The following is a 19,512-nucleotide window of genomic DNA, read 5'->3' as shown; positions in this document are numbered from 1 at the left end:
GGCAGAAGCTAGGCGCAGCCAAGGTGTTGAGGTGGCCGTTTTGGTGGCCTTAGAATCGCAACTCTGCTTTTTGCGGATGATGAGGTTCTACTGGCTTCATCAGGTCATGATCTACAGCTTTCACTGAGTGGTTCACAGCTGAGTTTGAAGTGGCCGCGATGAGGATCAGTGCGTCCAAATCCACTGCCATGGTCATGAACAGAAAAAGGGTTGTGTTCCTTTTCCGGGTTCGGGGAAGATGTCCTGCCCCAAGTGGAGGAGTTTAAGTATCTCGGGATCTTGTTCATGAATGAGGGAAAAATGGAATGGGAGATCTACAGACAGTTTTGCACAGCATCTGCAGTGAAGGGGAGCTGTACCGGTGAAGAGAGAGGTGAGTCAAAAAGCAAAGCTCTCAATTTACTGGTCGTTCTACGTTCCTACCCTCATTTATTATGGTCATGAGTTTTGGGTCATGACCGAAAGAACAAGGTCACGGATACAAGTAGCTGAAATTAGCTTTCTATGTAGGGTGTCCGAGCTGATCCTTAAAGAGCTCAGTTATCCTGGAGGGTCTCAGAGTAGAGATGCTGCTCCTTCACGTCAAGAGGAGTCAGTTGAGATGGCTCAGGCATCTAGTTAGGATTCCTCCCTGGTGAGGTATTCCGGACATGTCCCTCCAGGCCGAGAGCCAGGGGAAGACCAAGGACATGCTGAAGGGACTGTATTTCTCAGCTGGCACAAGTAGCTGAAGAGAGAAGTCTGGGCTTCCCTACTTAGGCTGCTGCCCCCTTGACACGACCACAGATAAGCAGCAGAAGAAGATGGAAGGAACATTATTGACCCTTTATAAGTAGTTTTATCGTCCATATGTACCAAACTGTGACTTTAAGGGAAGTGTGTACTGAACTCTGAATTTTGTGTTACATTAAAACTTGACTATTAAAGCCATTAAACATAGAATAACAAATGTTAAACAAGTTTCAGTTTACTACAACTAGCGATTATTTTAGTAATCGATTATTGGATTGATTACTCTGATGATTGATCAGATAAAAAACATTGTACTTTCTGCATATTTTTTCATTTAACCTCTTATGCCTATATATACAATGTTAGAAATACATTAATAGAAGCAAATAAACAATTTCTTTTTTGAATTAGACAATGGACATTGTATTGCCTAAAATGCATTAACAGCATTCCTTTCGTGAATTCTTAATCATTTGCAGCAAAGGATGCATCTGCAGGTAAAACATTCTTTATATGAATATGTGAAAAGCTCAGTTCTTTCTGGTAGGCTTAACATCAATGCAGTGTACTAACCGGATAGCAAAAAGATGCTTAATAGAAGGATTTGAAGCAGGTGAAGCTAAAACTGCAACGAGAAGAGTTGTAGGTAAAAGAAATTAACAAACAAAGGTGTGTTTTTTATCTTGAATGCCAAATGTATATATTTTTAAACAGTTTGGGATAATTACTGTTCTGATTGCTGTGTTATTTCAGCACATAACATGTTTGAGTCTGTATACTCCAGTTAACGATTAAATGATTACTGAATTTGTTGATTATTTAAATAAACGAGTAATCACGTTTATCCAAGTTATTGTTTCAGCCCTATTTTCACACGAAAACTTTCTTTTTTTGTTTTTTGCTATTTTTTTTATTTGGTTTGCACACTCACACACACATTGAAGCTGGTTAAGCTTTTAACTGATCCAACAAAAGTTGTAATGACTAACCCTCAGAGATGGGGTCATAACCAGTCCATCAAGTGTCCCTAACGGAGTCTGTGTACTGCTATTTGAAAACTGGTACTGTCGCTGCTGAGCTGCAACCTGGTTGAAAAGACACACTGCAGTGCTAGCCCCTGTGGAGACAAGAACCTATCTTCTTTGTTGCTCAGGCCCACATGCTCCTGATTGTGTATTTATGTGTGTTTGGCAGGTGAGGAAGACCTTCTTCACATTGGCCTTCTGTGATTTCTGTAGAAAACTGCTGTTCCAGGGTTTTCGCTGTCAGACCTGTGGCTACAAGTTCCATCAGCGCTGCAGCACAGAGGTTCCTCTCATGTGTGTCAACTATGACCAGCTAGAGTAAGTTCTGGACATGAGGGCTTCATCCAGCTGTCCAGCTTGGAACTTTTTCTCTCTACTTAATCAGATCATGACACTTGTGTTTTAATAATTCCCGACACACTTCACACTATGAATGTGCAATATATACACTATATGGTACAAATGATAGAAATTTGGCCTATGAAAGAGATCTGCACTCTACCGGCTAACCACGGTAATGCTCGTTGATGACCTAATCGACTGGCATCAAAACTGGGCAAATGGGAAGCAGTGTGGCAGAGAGCACGAGGGAAAAGCTTGTTAAAAAGGCTGGTGCCAAAACGCCAGTAGTCTTTCTTAGCGCAACGCTCAAGAAGAGCTCGGCAGATGTCATGGTTAGACAGTGGGGAAAGGAGAGGTTAAAGGGCATGTGGGGTCAGTATGACCCCCGCTGGAACTCACAGCGGGTGTAAAGCTCGCAGAGTCCAATGGACTAATTGTCTTAACCCTCCCGTGGTCTTGGCACGATGCTCAGGAGGAGCATGGCAAACGCCACGCTCAGAAAGTGGGGAGTATCGGTCTGACTTTCCGAAACCACAGCTCCTGCAAAGGGAGGAAATACAAGCAATTTGTTTTACCACCTTAAACGAAGCATGTACTTGAATTCAATTGACTAGAAGTTCCAGTCACAACATTCGGAAGAAAAAGTAAGATTCGACACAGACATCCAATACATTAAAGTTAGTGATTCTATATAGATATATTTTTCATTCATGAATGAAAAATGTTAATGTTAAGTCTCCCTTAACATTAGATTTTTTAAGGAAGACCTGGCAATGACAGGCAACACCATAAAAACAATAAAACTATTACAAACATTAAATGCAAATAACATCCATGAAAACTAGCACTGACACATTCATATACACATTTCACTCAATTAGTATGTGATTTTTTAAAAAATTTCTAATGTTAAGTTTTATACTAGAAACATATAATATATATCGTTACCGCCACCCATCAAAATAGATATCATGATATAAATTTCATGCCATTTCGCACATTCCTACTTCTCACTAATAATAGTTGGCTCTGGTAGACTTATTGTTCTCGCTCAGTGCAAAAACATTTTCTAACCAATAGAGGAACGCCACGTTGCGTCAGCAGCCACTGTAATGCGCATGTTGATTTCAGAACACAGGCAAGAATACATTATTCTAACTATTTAAACTATTTATAATTAGGCTAATATAATAATTTACAACTCGCAGACAGCACAGATCACCTCTTTCCGCCCGGTGCAACTCCCACACAAAGATTTGCAGCGTCTACAGTTGTCAGAGGTTTTATTTTTAGCACAGCATCTCTGTATCTCACACTGCCTCCTGTTCCACCCGCATTTTTAATTTTTGAAGGTTTAGTTTATCACCTGCCTTGATAAATGCAGCTACATCTCCATTTTTCCCTTTAATTGTGATCAAAGTAGGAAGAAATTATTTTATTTGTTCTTCACATGAATTCTTTTTTTTTTTTTCAATAAAAGCTTGCATTTAAGGAAAACCCTATTCCGCTGCCTTTATTCCATCCGTCTCGACATATCTCATGAAGAGCTGATGATGATCATCAGCTCTTCATGATGATGAAGAGCTGATATTAAAGTAAATAAATTACTTTAATATTGCTAGTGTCCGGTGTCTGGGTTTTGAATCTTTTTTTTCAAAACGTTCATTTAAAATTGCAATATGTGTTTATTTGTGTTGTCTGACTAATATGTGAATTAGTTTGATGTTCTGAAACACTGAAGTGTGATAAACATGTAGAAGTTTAGGAAATCAGAAAGGGGCAAAACCTTTTTCATGCCACTGTACATGTAATTTTAGAACATGGTAAAAACCGTATTAATTTTATGTCTTAATGCACAAAACCTAAAGAAAGTGTACTTTCTTTTTACAATGTCTGTAAATGGATTTAATAATAAATATATTTTTCTCATGGTTATCTTTTTACACATAAACATCTGTGTTTCATGACACAATATTAACCCCAGTGTTTGAATTAATATTGTAAAACTTCCATCATGTTGACCACACCGTGGTGCTGTGGTCTTATCTTTATAAACCGCATGATTCTCCCCGTTTCCTGCTAGTTCTCCTAAGTAAATGGTAAATGTCAATCTGAACGACATTATGGCTCCGCTTTTGAGCTCACTAACCTTGAGATCTTCTAAATAAACTTTAGAAATGATTTTGTCTCTTTTTTGTGTTGTGCAGCTTGCTGCTTGTATCAAAGTTCTTCGAGCATCATCCGTTCAGCCAGGAAGAGGTCTCCTCAGAGGGAACCACACCTGTGTCTGAGCTCTGTCCATCTCTCCCCCCATCGGACTCCACCGGGTATGCACTTCTTCAGCTCACATTGCTATTTAGAAGTGCTCCCAAAATCAATCCAATCATAACTGAAACACTGAATGTTTGTTCCAGCCAGCTGCCTGTAGATCCCATACAGTCCGTAACTTACAGTGTAAATATGGGAATTTTACAGTTTCATGACATTCTATTGCAATCTGCTAAATATAATTGTGAAATTTCCTCCAAACAGCTTTGTTGGGTATAGGAAGGCAGCAACGACCTGTATTTAATCCACATGTGCTGTTTCAGTGATCATATCCTGCCTGATGAGAGCGCCCTCTACTTTTGAGCAATGTCAGAATTTCAGATGTAGTCCTAATGTCAGTCTGCTGACCTTTTACTTCATCATCATTTCTTCAGCTCTATATACCACACTACAGTGTCCCCATCCAAGTCCATTCCCATTCCAAATAGTTTTCGGACCAGTGAGGAAGACCACCGCAACCAGTTTGGCCAGCGAGATCGTTCGTCCTCCGCCCCCAATGTCCATATTAACACCATTGAGCCTGTCAACATTGATGTGAGTGTGCTGGACAAGCTGAATATGATAAACTATGTTCAACTTTCACAAGGTAATGAGTACTGTTTAGCAGGCACGTGCAGGGGACAGGGGAGCAGAGGAAGCTTGAGCCTCTGCCCCTATTATCCTTGATGTCCCAAGTGCCCTTTTTTGAGTTATTTTTCATTTTTAAATTATTTATTTGTTATTGTATGTATTTATCTGGAGGGGCACAAACAGGCCTCAACAATAGTATTTAGCAAACAAAAGCAATTTAGTAATAATAAATTAGCCTGGCTGCCCTTGGTCTAATAATGACTGAACAGATTCTCAGTGCCTCTGCCTCCATGTTGTTAAGACACCAAGTCCAGGAAGGCTTCATTAATAAAATCTCCCTGTTGGTCTCTCACACCCAGCAGAGACGTGCACTCTGGCTGTTCATGCAGGGCCGGTCCAAGGCAATATGTGACCTTATTTAGAATCTGATTTAGCCACCCCTTCTCACGAAAAACATCAGTACAACTAGCAGCGTACTGCTAGTTGTACTGATGTTTCACTTAATATAGATTAAGTGAAGCCTGTGAGAGGGGGCCCAGATCAATTGACCAAGTTTAAAATCCATCTCTGATTATCGGCTATTACTTACTGTGATGTATTTGTGAACAAACCTAGCTCAAACACAAAAGATGACGGCATCAGATTGTAGCCATGCTAATGCAACAATCAAACTATCAAGATAATTTTTTTGCACTTTTACAAAGTAAACATCCAAATTAAATCCTAAATGTACAATTTAATCTCTTAATTTATCTTTGCTGAAACCATTAAATGAAATTTTATAGCATTGCCATTCTCACTAAACAAATGGTAAAGATTTACATCTATTATCTGTGTTACAATTCAAGCATATTTAGAGCCCTAGACTTTCAGTAGACCTCTGCCAGAATTTCTTTATGGAGATATATACAGTAATTGACTAAACTTATATGCATGGATGTTTCTCAAGATCCTGTTGAATATCAAAATCTAATGACGAATAATTTATTTCTCAACCTTACAAATCTAGATCTTTCTGAATGATAACATAAAAAAATTAAGCTTAGAGGGGTTAACTGAACTTTTTTCATTTTTAAAGTAGTCTGCAGCCAGGTTGCTATGGAAGTTAAATAGTCAGATATTATTAAGGTTTATAACATACTTCATAACCTGTGACCTTCTCTCCTATGATCTCTTTAACAACTATAGTCTCAGATCAACACAGCCCTCCAGCTCTGTCAGCTGCAGAAACAGCAACTTTATACATGCTGGTGAAAACATATACAAAATTTGCTTTGCATTGTCCCCACATGATGACAACGATACAGTATGATCTGATTAAATATTAGATTCTTAATTAATGTGTTGTTGCTATGTTGCTGTATGGTGTTTTAAGATTTTGTTCAGTGTGCCCCTTTTTAACTTTGAGCCCCTTACCCTTTAGTAAATATTTGTAAAGCCTCCAAGAAATATCACTAACAGATTACAAAATAAACCATATTTTAGTTACTGGCAGATTGGAGCTTTGGATTTTTTTGTTGTTGTTTTCGGACAATATTCGCTTTCATTTTTGGACGTTTTTGACCTCACATTTTTCCCTTTTTTTTGTTTTTTTGCCAATGATAAATATGTACTGCAATATTGAGCAACACATGATTTAAACATAAACAACAAGCCTTTAGACTAGAGCATTGCATGTTCTTTAGGACAGCAAAGGACTTTGAATAAATTCAGAAAACTTCCTACTATAAAGTGCAGAAGAGTTTAACTGCCAGAGCTTGGAAATAAAATCAGAAGCAGTATATTTTGTTATAATATCTCATTATAACAAGGTGTTATAATGAAAAACTTTTATGTTTCAACAAGATGCAAAACTAATGAAAACAAGAAAGTTTATCGTTGTAACAATAACAATAGAACACTCACGTTTTAACAACATAAAAACACGTTAAAACAAGAACGTTTATTGTTACGAGAGACAAAACATGTTAAACACGTTATAATGATAAACTTCCATATTTTAATGAAAAAAAACTGGTTAAAAAGAGAAACTTTATTGTTATAACAAGATATAACTCGTGAAAACAAGTTTCTTATTTTAACATGAGAGTTTTTTTTTATTTAACGAGATAAAACTATGCTCCTTTGAAAGATTGTAACTTGTTAAAGATGCATAAAGTCATAAAGATATGACTCTCCTCATCCTGCTTCTTCTAGACGTCAAAAAAAAAGTTTTACTGTTATGGCCTTTCTTATTTAAAAGATATTAAGATATGTTGGTTTTAGAGAAACAGTTTCTATTATATATATGTATGTATAATTATTATGCATATTATATGTATATACACACTATATATTTTACATCTCGTTAAACTAGAAATGTTCTTGTTTAAAGAAGATACCGCTCCCGAATTTATTTTCAAGCACTGGCACTTAAACGCTTCTGTAATATAAAATCAGATTTGGTAAAAGTATTTTTCATTTTGGGTTAAAGACTGGATTCTGATTTTTTGCAGTTTGTACAGATGAAGCGTAACATATGGAATCTATGTTGTATTTTGAGTCTATAGGCCTCTAATAAGTTACCTGATTGGCTCTTAGGGAAATGGAATGTCTCATGGGTGAGTCATTTCATTGGTTTCCTCTGACTCACTGCTGGTTGGATACAAATAAGTTACTCTTATATTAACATTGTGTTTTTAGTCTTCAACACATCCAACACTTGCACCCTGTGCTTCATGTAATTCTCACATCTCTACTGTATTATACTCAACAAACCTGTGACCCTAAAAGATATTTCATCAAATTTTGCTATCATTTTTTGTGCAAATGGAAGGCTGTTTAGGTGGGCAAACTGGTTTGTTCTTGACACTAACCCAACAAACCTGTTATGCATACACTTAGTGGGATGTGACATAAAAAAAGTGCTCCGATAATTGACCATTGTTTGATGGTCACTTTGTCCCCTGTCAGTAGCAGATATTCTGCTCCTTTTCACATTTTTACAGTTCTCATTCTTTTCTCAGGATCTTATTCGTGATCAGGGCTTGCAGAGGTCAGATGCAGGTAAGAATCACAAATCTGTGAGGGTGTGTAATCAGAAGCAATTTCTTCATGTCATGTACACTATTAGCTGTGATTAAATTATTCACTGTACTCTGTTATTATCCACATTTACAGTGGTGGATAAAATTTTTTCTTTAGTGCTTCTACTAACTTTGAAAATGTTTAGCGCAGTTAGCTTCCAGTAAATAAATTTTTCTGGATAAATTCTAAAGCACTTATTTACTTGGTTGCTGTGTATTCAATTGGAACTTTATTCAATTGAATAAAGTTCTACATCTGTGTTGGTTTTGGTTATCGACAAATAAAAGGATTATAACAATGAATTAAGAAAAAGCTTTTAAGCATAATTTAAAAAGTCTGACTGAAAATCTCAAGCTGTGAACGCAGAGCTCTGCCCAGTCCTTCATCCATAATGAGGAAGATTTGATTCTTTTTTCCAACCCTTTTTCCATTTTCCTTGTTCTCCTCCAGGTTCTACCACTGGGCTGTCTGCCACACCTCCAGCATCTCTTCCTGGCTCACTGACCAATGTCAAAGCACCACAGAAGTCACCATGCCAACAAAGGGAACGCAAGTCTTCGTCATCGTCTGAAGATCGCAATAAAATGGTGAGAGTCCATCAGAGATCTAAGAGTTGCACAACAGGGTACTGTGTGCTGCTTGTCAACCTTATGTCCTGTGGAACAGAAAACACTGGGCAGAAGAGACTCCAGTGATGACTGGGAGATTCCAGAAGGTCAGATCACCCTGGGTCAGAGGATAGGCTCTGGATCCTTTGGAACTGTCTTTAAAGGAAAATGGCATGGTAAGATTCTGACTGTAGTTTGCTTCTTAAACCTCACTTAACAAGCTAGAACAAACCTGTAACCATTAGTTAATATCAGAGTAGACAACATTTTGCTCTGCCAAATAGAAAGGTTGGGTTATGGTCTGTATGGTACTGTTCTCTACTCTAGCATAGACACTTTAGTTTTTGTAGCAAGGAAACGTCAAACAAAACACCACCCAGTCCCACCAGCAGGAGAAAAGTTCTGAACATCTGTCTAATCTTTGTATTCATGAAAATAATTAAAAACCATCTTGTTTACTTATTCTGCTAGAGCAGGGGTGGCCAACCAGACAAAGACCAAGAGCCACATTTTTTACCAAGTTACCGCAAAGAGCCACATCATATGCATGGGCACACATGAACATCAACCCATCCCTTCCTCATACTCATAGTTTTGCTCAGCCAGATTTATTGTAAATTTCACACACTATTTTAACACTACAAAGACCACAGGCCAGACATTTTCAACAATGAACACTGTGCACTTTCTCATGCAAACAAACTCTGTTTAACCAAATAAACAAACAATAATAGAACAATTTACAATACATTTTTCCTTTTATTATGTGCATTACATGTGTTATTTAATGGGACTTCTGGCATTCCTTGTCTTGAACAATCCTGTTCAGATCTGGCTTGTACTCCGTTGTTGTCACTCGAAGCAATTCTTTGACATGGATGTCGGTCAGAACAGACCGATGCTTCGATTTCACATGTTTCAGGGTAGAAAACACAGACTCGCAGACATATGTTGACCCAAACATTGACAGTATCTTAAGTGCAGCTCGTTTGACATTGGGATATTTTTCGATTGGCACATGTTTCCAGAACTCAATGGTCCCTTCCTTTAAAGCAGGTTTCAGTTGGTCCTCCTCACAAAGATCAATCATCTCCAACTCAGCCGCACACTCATCTATGACTATCGGGGCTTTCAAACAGTCTGTCTCAGCATTAAATGGGTCGACAAGGAATGTAATCTGTGGCCTTTTCAGTTGTAGACCACGGAACCGGGCCACAAAGCTTTCGTGCAGGTTTTCAACCAGTGTTGCATATCTGGCTCTTTGCTTGTTCAGGGTGGCGCTGGTGACCTGCCCGCTGGCTTTTAGTAGAGTGGAAAAATGTGTTAAATTTCCCTTTTGAATGTGCGCCTTGAACAAATTCAGTTTGTTGACAAATGCAAACACACTTTGCACCAGGTCAGGCAGCATTTTTAATTTACCCTGCAAGGTCAGGTTCAGTTTGTCCAAGTGACACAGCATGTCAACCAAAAAGGCCAGATCCATAACTAACATAATTGAGGTCTGAGAGCTCAGGATAGACCTTGTTCTTCTCTTCCATGAACACTTTCACAGCATCCAAAAGCTGGAAGAAGCGAGAGAATACCTGGCCTTTTGACAGCCACCTTACAGTGCAGTGCAGTGTAGCGGCAGGTCACCTGGAAGCCCTTGTTCCAGCTCAGCGATGAGATTCTTGAATTGTCGGTAGTAAAGCGCATGTGTGCGGATGTACAGTAGTTGACGATTTCCATCACAGGCTTCATGACACTGTCTAAATTCAATGATTTAGACACAAGTTGCTCCCTGTGTATGATGCAGTGGAAATTTCAAAACTCTGGAAATGTTTGGTCAGCTTTGCACAGCCCCACAAGCCCATTCACAGATCCAATCATGGCTGGCGCCCCATCTGTGGCTATTGCAGTTAGTTTCGCTATGGGCAGATTTGCTTTCACAAATGCATCCATCATTGAATCTTTCACATCTATGCCACGGGTTCTGTCTTTTAATGGCATGATATCAAGGAGTTCCTCTTTGATCAAACAATCGTTTGACACAGACCGTACAAATATTGCCAACTGAGCCTTGTCTTGTATGTCACAACTCTCATCCAATGCAACACTAAAATACTCACAAGCTTGAAGATCAGAGTGCAACTGTGACTGAATAGCCATGCTAATGTCTGATATTCTGTGCTCAACAGTGTAGCGGGACAGTTGGACGTCTGATACCATTCATTTTAGTTTATCGTTTTCAGGAGACAAGATTTCAACAACGTCACAGAGGCATTTTTTAATGAACTCCCCTTCATTGTATGGCTTTTTGGCCCGTGCAATGTTCCAAGCCAGTTGATATGATGCAAGCGTTACAGTCTCTGTGTGCTTTGTAAATTTTTGGAAAAACTTTGCCTGCTTTTCTGTCTGACTTTTCAAGGTAACCAACTTGTGCTTGCGAAGTTCAGTCCCTTTTGGAAATTCCTGGTCGATGTTAGCATGGAGTGAGCTGAAGTGGCGCTGAAGGTTTGAAGCCTTAAAATGCGACAAGGACACCTGACATATAAGGCAGAATGGCTTTCCACTACGTTCAACAAAAAAATATAAATTCTCCCACTCTGTCAAAAACGTCCTGTGTTCATCTTCATATTTCCGTTTTCCTGTGCATTTTTTCCCTGCCATTTTGAGCGCGAAAGCTTTACTCAAATGATTTTACTCTTACTGAAAAACTACGCACATGCGCATTTGACGAAAATACCGTATTGCACTCAAGCGAAGCGAAACTTGGATATTATAGCGACCCTACAGTATGTGCTAAATGTTACTGGATGTTACGCTGTTTAGAGATTAAAATTAGAGTGTATGATTTCCCATTGTCCGCGAATGCATCAGGATGGATGAGAGAGCGGGGGAGTGAGAGTGAGGGGTGAGCGGAGGTTTGTGTGAGAGCAGATGGCGAACAACTGGAAAGAGTAAGGCTGCAAGAGAAACAAAGACTGTTTTTTGTTTGTGTTGTTTTTGCGTGGTTATGGCCAACAGTAATGGCGTGCTGCTGTTGTCAATAATTGACAGTTCATTTGACTACTTTTCGTCATTATTGCACGTCTGGCAGAATGTGACTGTATGAACGTAAGAGCCGCATGGAACCGGTCAAGGAGCCGCATGCGGCTTGAGAGCCGCGGGTTGGCCATCCCTGTGCTAGAGTGCAAGCATGAATCTGGTAGAGAATCTTTGGATGGAGCAAAAGATTAGGGTGATGGCAAGGAGTCTTTCCAAACTCAAAGACTTGGCACACATTACCAAAGATAAATCAACAAATTATCTGAGGAAACATTGAAAAAGCTGATGAGGAATTAGAAAAGGGATTTTTCCATGGATTTATAGTGTGTATAAATAATTGTCAATATGTGAAATATAAATAATAAAAACCTAGGTAAGGTTTTACATTCATTTCATATTCCTTTTACATAATTGTATTATGATCCAACTGCATTGACTTATATTTCTGATTTATTAAATAGCAACTAGTGTCTTTAGTTTTGATGAATGTCTTTTCCCTTTACTCCCAGGTGATGTGGCTGTGAAAATGCTGAATGTCACTGCTCCCACTCCACAGCAGCTTCAGGCCTTCAAGAATGAAGTGGGCGTCCTCAGGTGACTTCTGCTTCTCATCAAATAATAATCAAATATTAATCAAATTTTATTTGATTAATATTTGGTGACAGGTTGTCTTCACCTGTGATCACATTCAGATGCAAAATCAACAAAAATCAACAGTTAATCTTAAATAGAAAATGGTCTGCCCTATTTTCTGTATAACCACACCAGGTTATACAGAAAATAGGGCAGACCATTTTGGATGATATGTGATCGGCTGATGTTTACATGAGAAGCCGATCTTATCCACAGATCTTATCTACCGCTACAAAAGTCTGAAAATCCCTTTTTTGCTCCTCCATGAGAGATGGCTGACTAACAGACCCACCCACCAGGTCACGTCTTATAAAAGTTGATAAAAGTCAGCTCATTTTTGCCAGCTTTAGCGACTTTTTAGCCAATAAACAATCAGTATCAAACAAATTTGGAATTGGCAAGTCAGGCTTTTTAAAGATTGTGATCTTGATCTGCTCTTAGTAGGGATGCTCCGATCCGGTTTTTTTGCTGCCAATTCCGATACAGATCAACCATAAGGCCGATCTCTGCCAATCACCGATCTTTGCTGATCGCCTCAATTGACTGTTTATTTTTTGCGTTACTTATAAATGATACTATATGATCTGGCAAAATTAAAAACATGCAACATACTTGCAGGCACACACAGCAGCTACTCAGTCAAAAGAACAACTGAAAAACCTGCAACCAGTTAAATAACATTTAACAGTAAGGTTCTCTTGTACCCTGAATTATACGTGAGTCAAGTAAATCTCACAACACTGCCTATATCAAATAATGTCTAGTAAAAGAGGGAAACATTCATTGAAAGTCAAATGCAGGTTGCGTCAAAATAAACAATCCTAAGTTACTGAATCAAAACTTTCTAAGAGCATGGCTAGCTGATTAATGCTGGTTCTGATTGGTTGTTTCTGACTGAGTGGAGTAATTCTGCAGAACACAGGAGGAGGGAGAGGAGATCGATTATTTATTTATTTTTTCATAAATTATCTCTCATGTTTGGACATAGCCAAAGTTTTAATATGTGAAATCTTTGTTGTTGTTTACGTTACATGCTGCGGCTTTAAGCAGAGCAGAAACGGCGCTCCGTATGTCAGATATTACTACCAGTAGCGCATAGTGGCGGTTCATCAGCGAGAGAAGAACCAGTGTCTTTGACCGTCAGCTCAAAGACTTGAATTATTTTTCGGGTTATTTGTTTAGCTTTCTGACCATCATGCTAATCCGTGTGAGTGTTTGTAGTAGTGCGCTGCTTTACCTGCTATCTGGCCGCTCCAGATGTAATTTATTCCCTTTCGTTGAGCCTCGATGTAGCCAAACTCTGCAAAGTGCTTGCTTTTTAAATGTGATATTAGATTCGTTGTGTTGATGCATTTTGACATGCTTCACCCCCGAGGTAATTTTCCCCTGCAACGTGCAAACTTCCCCATTCACTCTCAGAGCATTGTAGTTCCACGCGACAGGATTTGTTGCTGCGCGCTTGCGCAGTGTGAAGGAAAGAGGAGATCAGCTGCACACGCAGACTGAGAAGTGAGATACAGGTTATCGTTTTAGTTATCAGCAATCACCGATCATACACTTTTTCACGGAAATTGGCCGATTATGATCGGTGGCCCATCGGCACACCTCTAACTCTTAGAAAAGCAGAGCCCTTGAGATGTCGAGAGGTTTTCCGATTTAAGAAGACATTTGAATAAATTAATTTTACCTGATAAAAGCAGATATCCACAAAGAAAGCTTGAGAGAGATTTGGGTGTTTAGAGTTTCTGGGATTCCTGTATGACATCCAGTCCTAGTGGTACAAGCAGTACATCTAGAAAGTATTCACAACCCTTAACTTTATTTATTTATTTATTTTTTACATTTTGTTAGCTTAGAGACTTCTTCTAAAACTACATTTAGTACAACTAAATGTACTAAATATGTAACAGGGCTCCAGACTAACTTTTGCGCTACTAAGCCTAACTTTTTTCTCTCAGGTGAACCAGCACAAGTGTGCACAATTTTCGAATGCATCAAATTGAACATTGAACATTGCTTTTAAATCACTGTCCAGTAAGGCAATATTTACTTGTAAATGATTCATTAATAATCTAGAAAGAATAAAGTTCTTTATTTGAGCACAATAATACAAGACGGGTAATTTACTGAAAGTGTTTTAAGTGCTTCCATGAGATGAAGGTTAAACTTAAAAATGCCCCTAGATAAAATCCCTAAATCCATCCATTATCTTACACGCTTATCTCTAATGTTATCATGAGGGATGCTGGTGCCTATCTCCAGCGGTTAACGGGTGAGGATTGGTGTCACGCTGTACAGGTTGCCAGTCCATCACAGGACAACACAGAGACAAACAGGACAAACAATTATGCACGCACAATAAAATAAGAGAAAATCTAAAGTTTAAGTACATATGTTTTAAAGGCTAAATAAATACTTTATTAATCCTTTGAGGAATTAGAATTTGAATTACAATTTTGAATTATTGGTTCACTTAAATATATGCGCTCACATCTGTCTCATTGCACTGGCACAAATATAATGGCTCCATTATCAACAGAGAGATACTGGAAGTACAGTTTTGGAAGAAAAGTGAGGGTGTTTAGCTTTGTGTCAGAGTAATGGTAATAATTTTCAGATGGTTAGGCCTTAACTTTTCTATATATTATTACAAAAAAAGTCAATTCTAATCTGCGGACAGATTCCACGCCATTTACATCCATTCAGATTTGATCCTTGTTGTTAGACACTCCAGTCAAACTTCTTTTTTTTACCTCAGATGGGTAAAAAAGTCTATCTAAGGAAACCAAGCAGGGTCACTTACTTCACCTGTGATAAGGTCATTTATGGCAGAGTCACTAGAGGAAAGTAGAAGTAAACAATTACTGTATTTAAAAAGCTAGCTAATTATTTTGTAATTGACAGAAGCAACATTTTTATTAAAGTCTTTAGTTGTGTATACAGCTGCAATTGATTTGTAGTCTAACTACAGTGTGTGGTTTCCATCAGAAAAACGCGTCATGTGAATATCTTGCTGTTCATGGGTTACACAACCAAACCCCAGCTGGCCATTGTGACCCAGTGGTGTGAAGGCTCCAGTCTGTACCACCATCTGCACATCATTGAAACCAAATTTGAGATGATCAAGCTGATCGACATCGCCCGTCAGACTGCTCAGGGCATGGAGTAAGTAATGTCCAAACATAGACAAAAACTGTCACATTTTTTTAGCAGTATTATTACTTTTTTTTCTATTCTCAGTTACCTACATGCCAAGTCCATTATTCACAGAGACCTGAAGAGCAACAGTATCCTTGTTTCCATCCGCTTTAACATGGCTGTGTTCAGACAGAAAGACAGTGAAAGAATGTAAGCTTTAAAGCATTGCAGTACCAGGGATTCCTTGACTTAATGTCCTCCAAGATATTTTCCTGCATGAGGATCTGACCGTGAAGATTGGTGACTTTGGTCTAGCCACAGTCAAATCTCGTTGGAGCGGCTCCCACCAGTTCGAGCAACTGTCTGGTTCAATACTTTGGATGGTCAGTGTCTTATAATTATCATTCAATTCAATCCTGGTCTCTAATAAAGTGAATGAAATGCTGTGTGCGTTTGTGGGTGTTATCAGGCTCCAGAGGTGATCAGGTTGCAGGACAAGAATCCCTACAGCTTCCAGTCAGATGTGTATGCTTTCGGCATTGTGCTCTATGAGCTCATGTCAGGAGCTCTGCCCTATTCCAACATTAACAACAGAGACCAGGTAAAGCTTCCAGAGTACATGCATCATCATCTAGGGGCGTCATGATACCAGTTTTTTGCTGACCAAGTAAGAGTACTTCAGTTTATGTACTCGCCGATACTAATACCAAGTAGTTAACAAGTTATTTATATTTGACACAATACCTTTCGGACACAAATTAATTATATTTAGAACAGGATGACTCTTCTTTTTAAGCCTACAGTCCCTCTGTTTTAGCAAATTACAAATGGAGCAAATACACATTGCTTAGTCTTCAAATGCTTTATCAAATTACTCATTAAAAGACATATTTTTTGTTAGAATTTAGATGCAAATTTTGGGTCTGTAGCCTGACCCAAAATTTGGTCTGGGTCAGGCCAAAACTATTTGATTGTTGATTGCTCAGGATTCTGTGGTCCATTTCATAAGACACAAACATACACAGAGAAAGCCTTAATGCTGCACAGAGGACTGTGGAGAGCAGCCTTCCCTCTACACATCATGATGCAGGAGGAGGGCGCTCCACATCATGAAGGACTCCATCCATCCTGTACACAGTCTATTTCAACCCCTTTCCTCAGGCAGGAGGCTGAGGAGCATCCAGAGCAAGACCATGTTATAGATTCTATCTTTTCCTCCATCTCTTTTAGCCTCGTTTAACTGTTTACACCAGTGGTCCCCAACCCCCGGGCGGACCAATTGGTACCGGGCTGCGCAAGAAATAATTAAATATTTCCGTTTTATGTATTATATGAGTCTGGAGGATCTTTTATTTTGAAAATCCTTTAACCGGATTCTCTCCGTTACATCTTGCGTGCCAACATTGAGCCCACAAGCAGCAAAATGAGTAAGAAACAGATCAGATGTCTTTGGAAAGTTTCTTTGTGAAGGGGAAAAGGCCCAGAGAAGAGACAGGAGAATGGATTTATCCCGGTAGGTGATTCCCACATTACAAGCTCTGCATGATATGGTGACCGGCTCGTTAATGAGGCATTGAAGCCTTCAAACTGTTTCACTACATAGAGACCAAGCACCCTGTGCATAAGCAACACTTCGGGTGTCATTGTCTCTCATCACTCCCAGATGGGACCGTCTGGCTGCAGAGAAACAAGCTCAGGGTTCCCATTAGTTGTTATCAGTTAAAATTTTCACGAAAGTAAAATGTTGGTTTTTGTGGCGTATCTGTATTTTGTATCTTATTTTGAAGGGATATGTAAACGTTACCATGGCGACCAGAGTCTGAGCGTTAGGACAGTGGTCCAGACGAGATGAGAGGAGTAGAGCTTGTGAGTTTTAGGTCTGGTTCACACGGCACAATTTAAGGATTGTCGCCGATTTTCCAAACCTCTGTGACCACACACGACACGAGCCGGTAAAAGTCCAACAGGTTCGATCGGTTCGTCAGTCCAGCCACACGGCAGGAGCAACACACCACAGAACCGATTCCAGAAGAAAATCCAGTAAAACCCCAACATACTATATGTGAATTTAGAATAATCAAACACACATGATGATGTAGAAGCAGTAGTGACAGTTTGTGGACTCATTTTAAGCGATAAAAAAGAAAAGGCGTTTGATAAAAGATGGCGGGAGCAGCCACTCTATTTGCTGCTCTATGATTTGGAGGCGAGTTATGTTTGTTTGTAGTTAACATTTTTAACTGAATAAACATAACCACATATAATAAACATGTATAAAAATGACCTTTACATATAGTAATAAACATTTCCACATATCACCTCCGATGTCCACCGGACTCTCAGTTGCCATGTCAATTGTTTGGGATTCCCCTCCGTTCTTACGTCACCGCGCTTTCTGATTGGCTACCTGTCATATTCAACAGGCTGCGTTCTCGCTCCCGGTCAGGGAAAACCCCACAGGCTGGGGGGATTTCAACGTATTCAACGTGGTGGTGCATATTCAACACACCACTACATAACACACCACACACTGCAGGACGTTGTAAGATTTTCGTAAAGGGAAAATCCAAGGCCCCCCCCCCCCCCTAAAAGGCTTTAGCGGGAACACCAACATGCAGAAGCATTATCTGTTCCATTTGTATGACATGTATGGCTTGTAACATTTGATAATTTTTCGGCATTAAAGCCAAATCAAATGTTATTTCTCAAGATAATTTACACTGAGGGGTTCTGGTCGGGTCCTGACACTGGTTAACGGACCTGGTGGAGCACAGAGACAAAAATGAATGAACTCCAACAACCACCAGGCTGAGAAACAGTTTCTTCCCTGCAGCTGTCAGACTGCTGAACTCAAGCCGCACTTAATTCAGCTAGATGTTACTTTTTTTACACACACATATATAGCATAGAGTACTCCATCAATTATTTATTAGACTTCCTGATCTGAGACCTGAGTTTGAAATTTATACCGCTAACAAGCAATTGAGAAATGGTATAACAGTAAAAATCCTTATCATCTAAAATTGGACTCAGCAAGTTAGGTTTTTAAACATTTGGTGATCGATTAGAATCACTGCAGTCAGTGCACCCCTACTTGTTAACATTATTCTAACCTTTCTTTCCCGGAGATTATCTTCATGGTGGGTCGAGGTTACCTTTCTCCAGACCTGAGCAAGGTCCGCAGCAACTGTCCTAAGGCCATGAAGAGACTGATGGCAGATTGCTTGAAGAAAAAGAGAGAAGAGCGACCCCTCTTCCCCCAGGTGGGTGCTACGTTCATCGATTATTAGTATCTATTCTTTAATTTTTTTTTCTTCCATGTTTTACATTTTGCACAGTATGTAGCACTGTTGCCTTGCAGAAACAAAGCTTGTGGTTGAAATCCTGGAGTTAGCATGTTTTCCCTGTGCATGTATGGGTTCTCTTCAGGTACTCCAGCTCCCTCCCACTGTCCAAAAATGTGATTATTGGGCTAATTGGTCTCTCTAAATTGCCCTTAGGTGTGTGTCTCTGTGTGTGTGTGTATGTTTGTTTGTCCTGCATGTCTCTGTGTTGCCATGCGATCGACTGAATATTAAGTATGATGAATAGTCGATGGTGATTCTGACAGCTGTTCCATCTCTCAGATTTTGGCATCCATTGAACTGCTGGCTCGTTCATTACCCAAAATCCACCGCAGCGCCTCTGAACCTTCCTTAAATCGAGCAGGCTTTCAGACGGAAGACTTCAGCCTGTACTCCTGCGCCTCACCTAAAACTCCCATTCAAGCTGGAGGTTATGGTAACTTCACACACATTTTTCTTTAAACTCTGACACTAAGCTGAAAATGTTAATGCTGTAAATCTAACTATTGAACTACTTCAAGCAAACATGGGAATCATGATGTGGTTAAAAAAAAAAAAAATTGTCCAAGTAATATTTTGATATTTTCATGTTATAATGAATACATATTTTTTCCTTTAAAAACTGAAAGGCTTTTTAAAGGCAAAATTATCTGCTCATTTCACATCATCACATTCTAATTCTAGAACTCAACTTTGTCT

At 39.2% G+C, this 19,512-nt stretch overlaps 1 protein-coding gene across 2 annotated transcripts in view; it reads left to right on the top strand.

The window, feature by feature from the left end:
- Positions 1–19,512, top strand: part of braf (B-Raf proto-oncogene, serine/threonine kinase) — a 51,479-nt gene that overhangs the window by 25,752 nt on the left and 6,215 nt on the right. The window contains exons 6-18 of one of the 2 annotated variants that reach the window (XM_032588840.1): positions 1,927–2,075; positions 4,307–4,426; positions 4,802–4,961; positions 8,003–8,042; positions 8,514–8,650; positions 8,730–8,847; positions 12,208–12,292; positions 15,320–15,496; positions 15,602–15,618; positions 15,734–15,852; positions 15,939–16,070; positions 18,598–18,732; positions 19,096–19,249. In XM_032588840.1, coding sequence (XP_032444731.1) covers positions 1,927–2,075; positions 4,307–4,426; positions 4,802–4,961; positions 8,003–8,042; positions 8,514–8,650; positions 8,730–8,847; positions 12,208–12,292; positions 15,320–15,496; positions 15,602–15,618; positions 15,734–15,852; positions 15,939–16,070; positions 18,598–18,732; positions 19,096–19,249 — 1,543 coding nt within the window. Of the gene's footprint in view, positions 1–1,926; positions 2,076–4,306; positions 4,427–4,801; positions 4,962–8,002; positions 8,043–8,513; positions 8,651–8,729; positions 8,848–12,207; positions 12,293–15,319; positions 15,497–15,571; positions 15,619–15,733; positions 15,853–15,938; positions 16,071–18,597; positions 18,733–19,095; positions 19,250–19,512 lie in introns of both variants that reach the window. The other variant, XM_032588839.1, reaches the window with a different exon arrangement.

The sequence above is a fragment of the Xiphophorus hellerii genome, chromosome 17, assembly GCF_003331165.1.
Source record: "Xiphophorus hellerii strain 12219 chromosome 17, Xiphophorus_hellerii-4.1, whole genome shotgun sequence".
Classification (NCBI taxonomy): Eukaryota; Metazoa; Chordata; class Actinopteri; order Cyprinodontiformes; family Poeciliidae; genus Xiphophorus; species Xiphophorus hellerii.
Note: the sequence above shows the minus strand (reverse complement) of the source record. Positions and strands in the feature narration are given on the sequence as shown.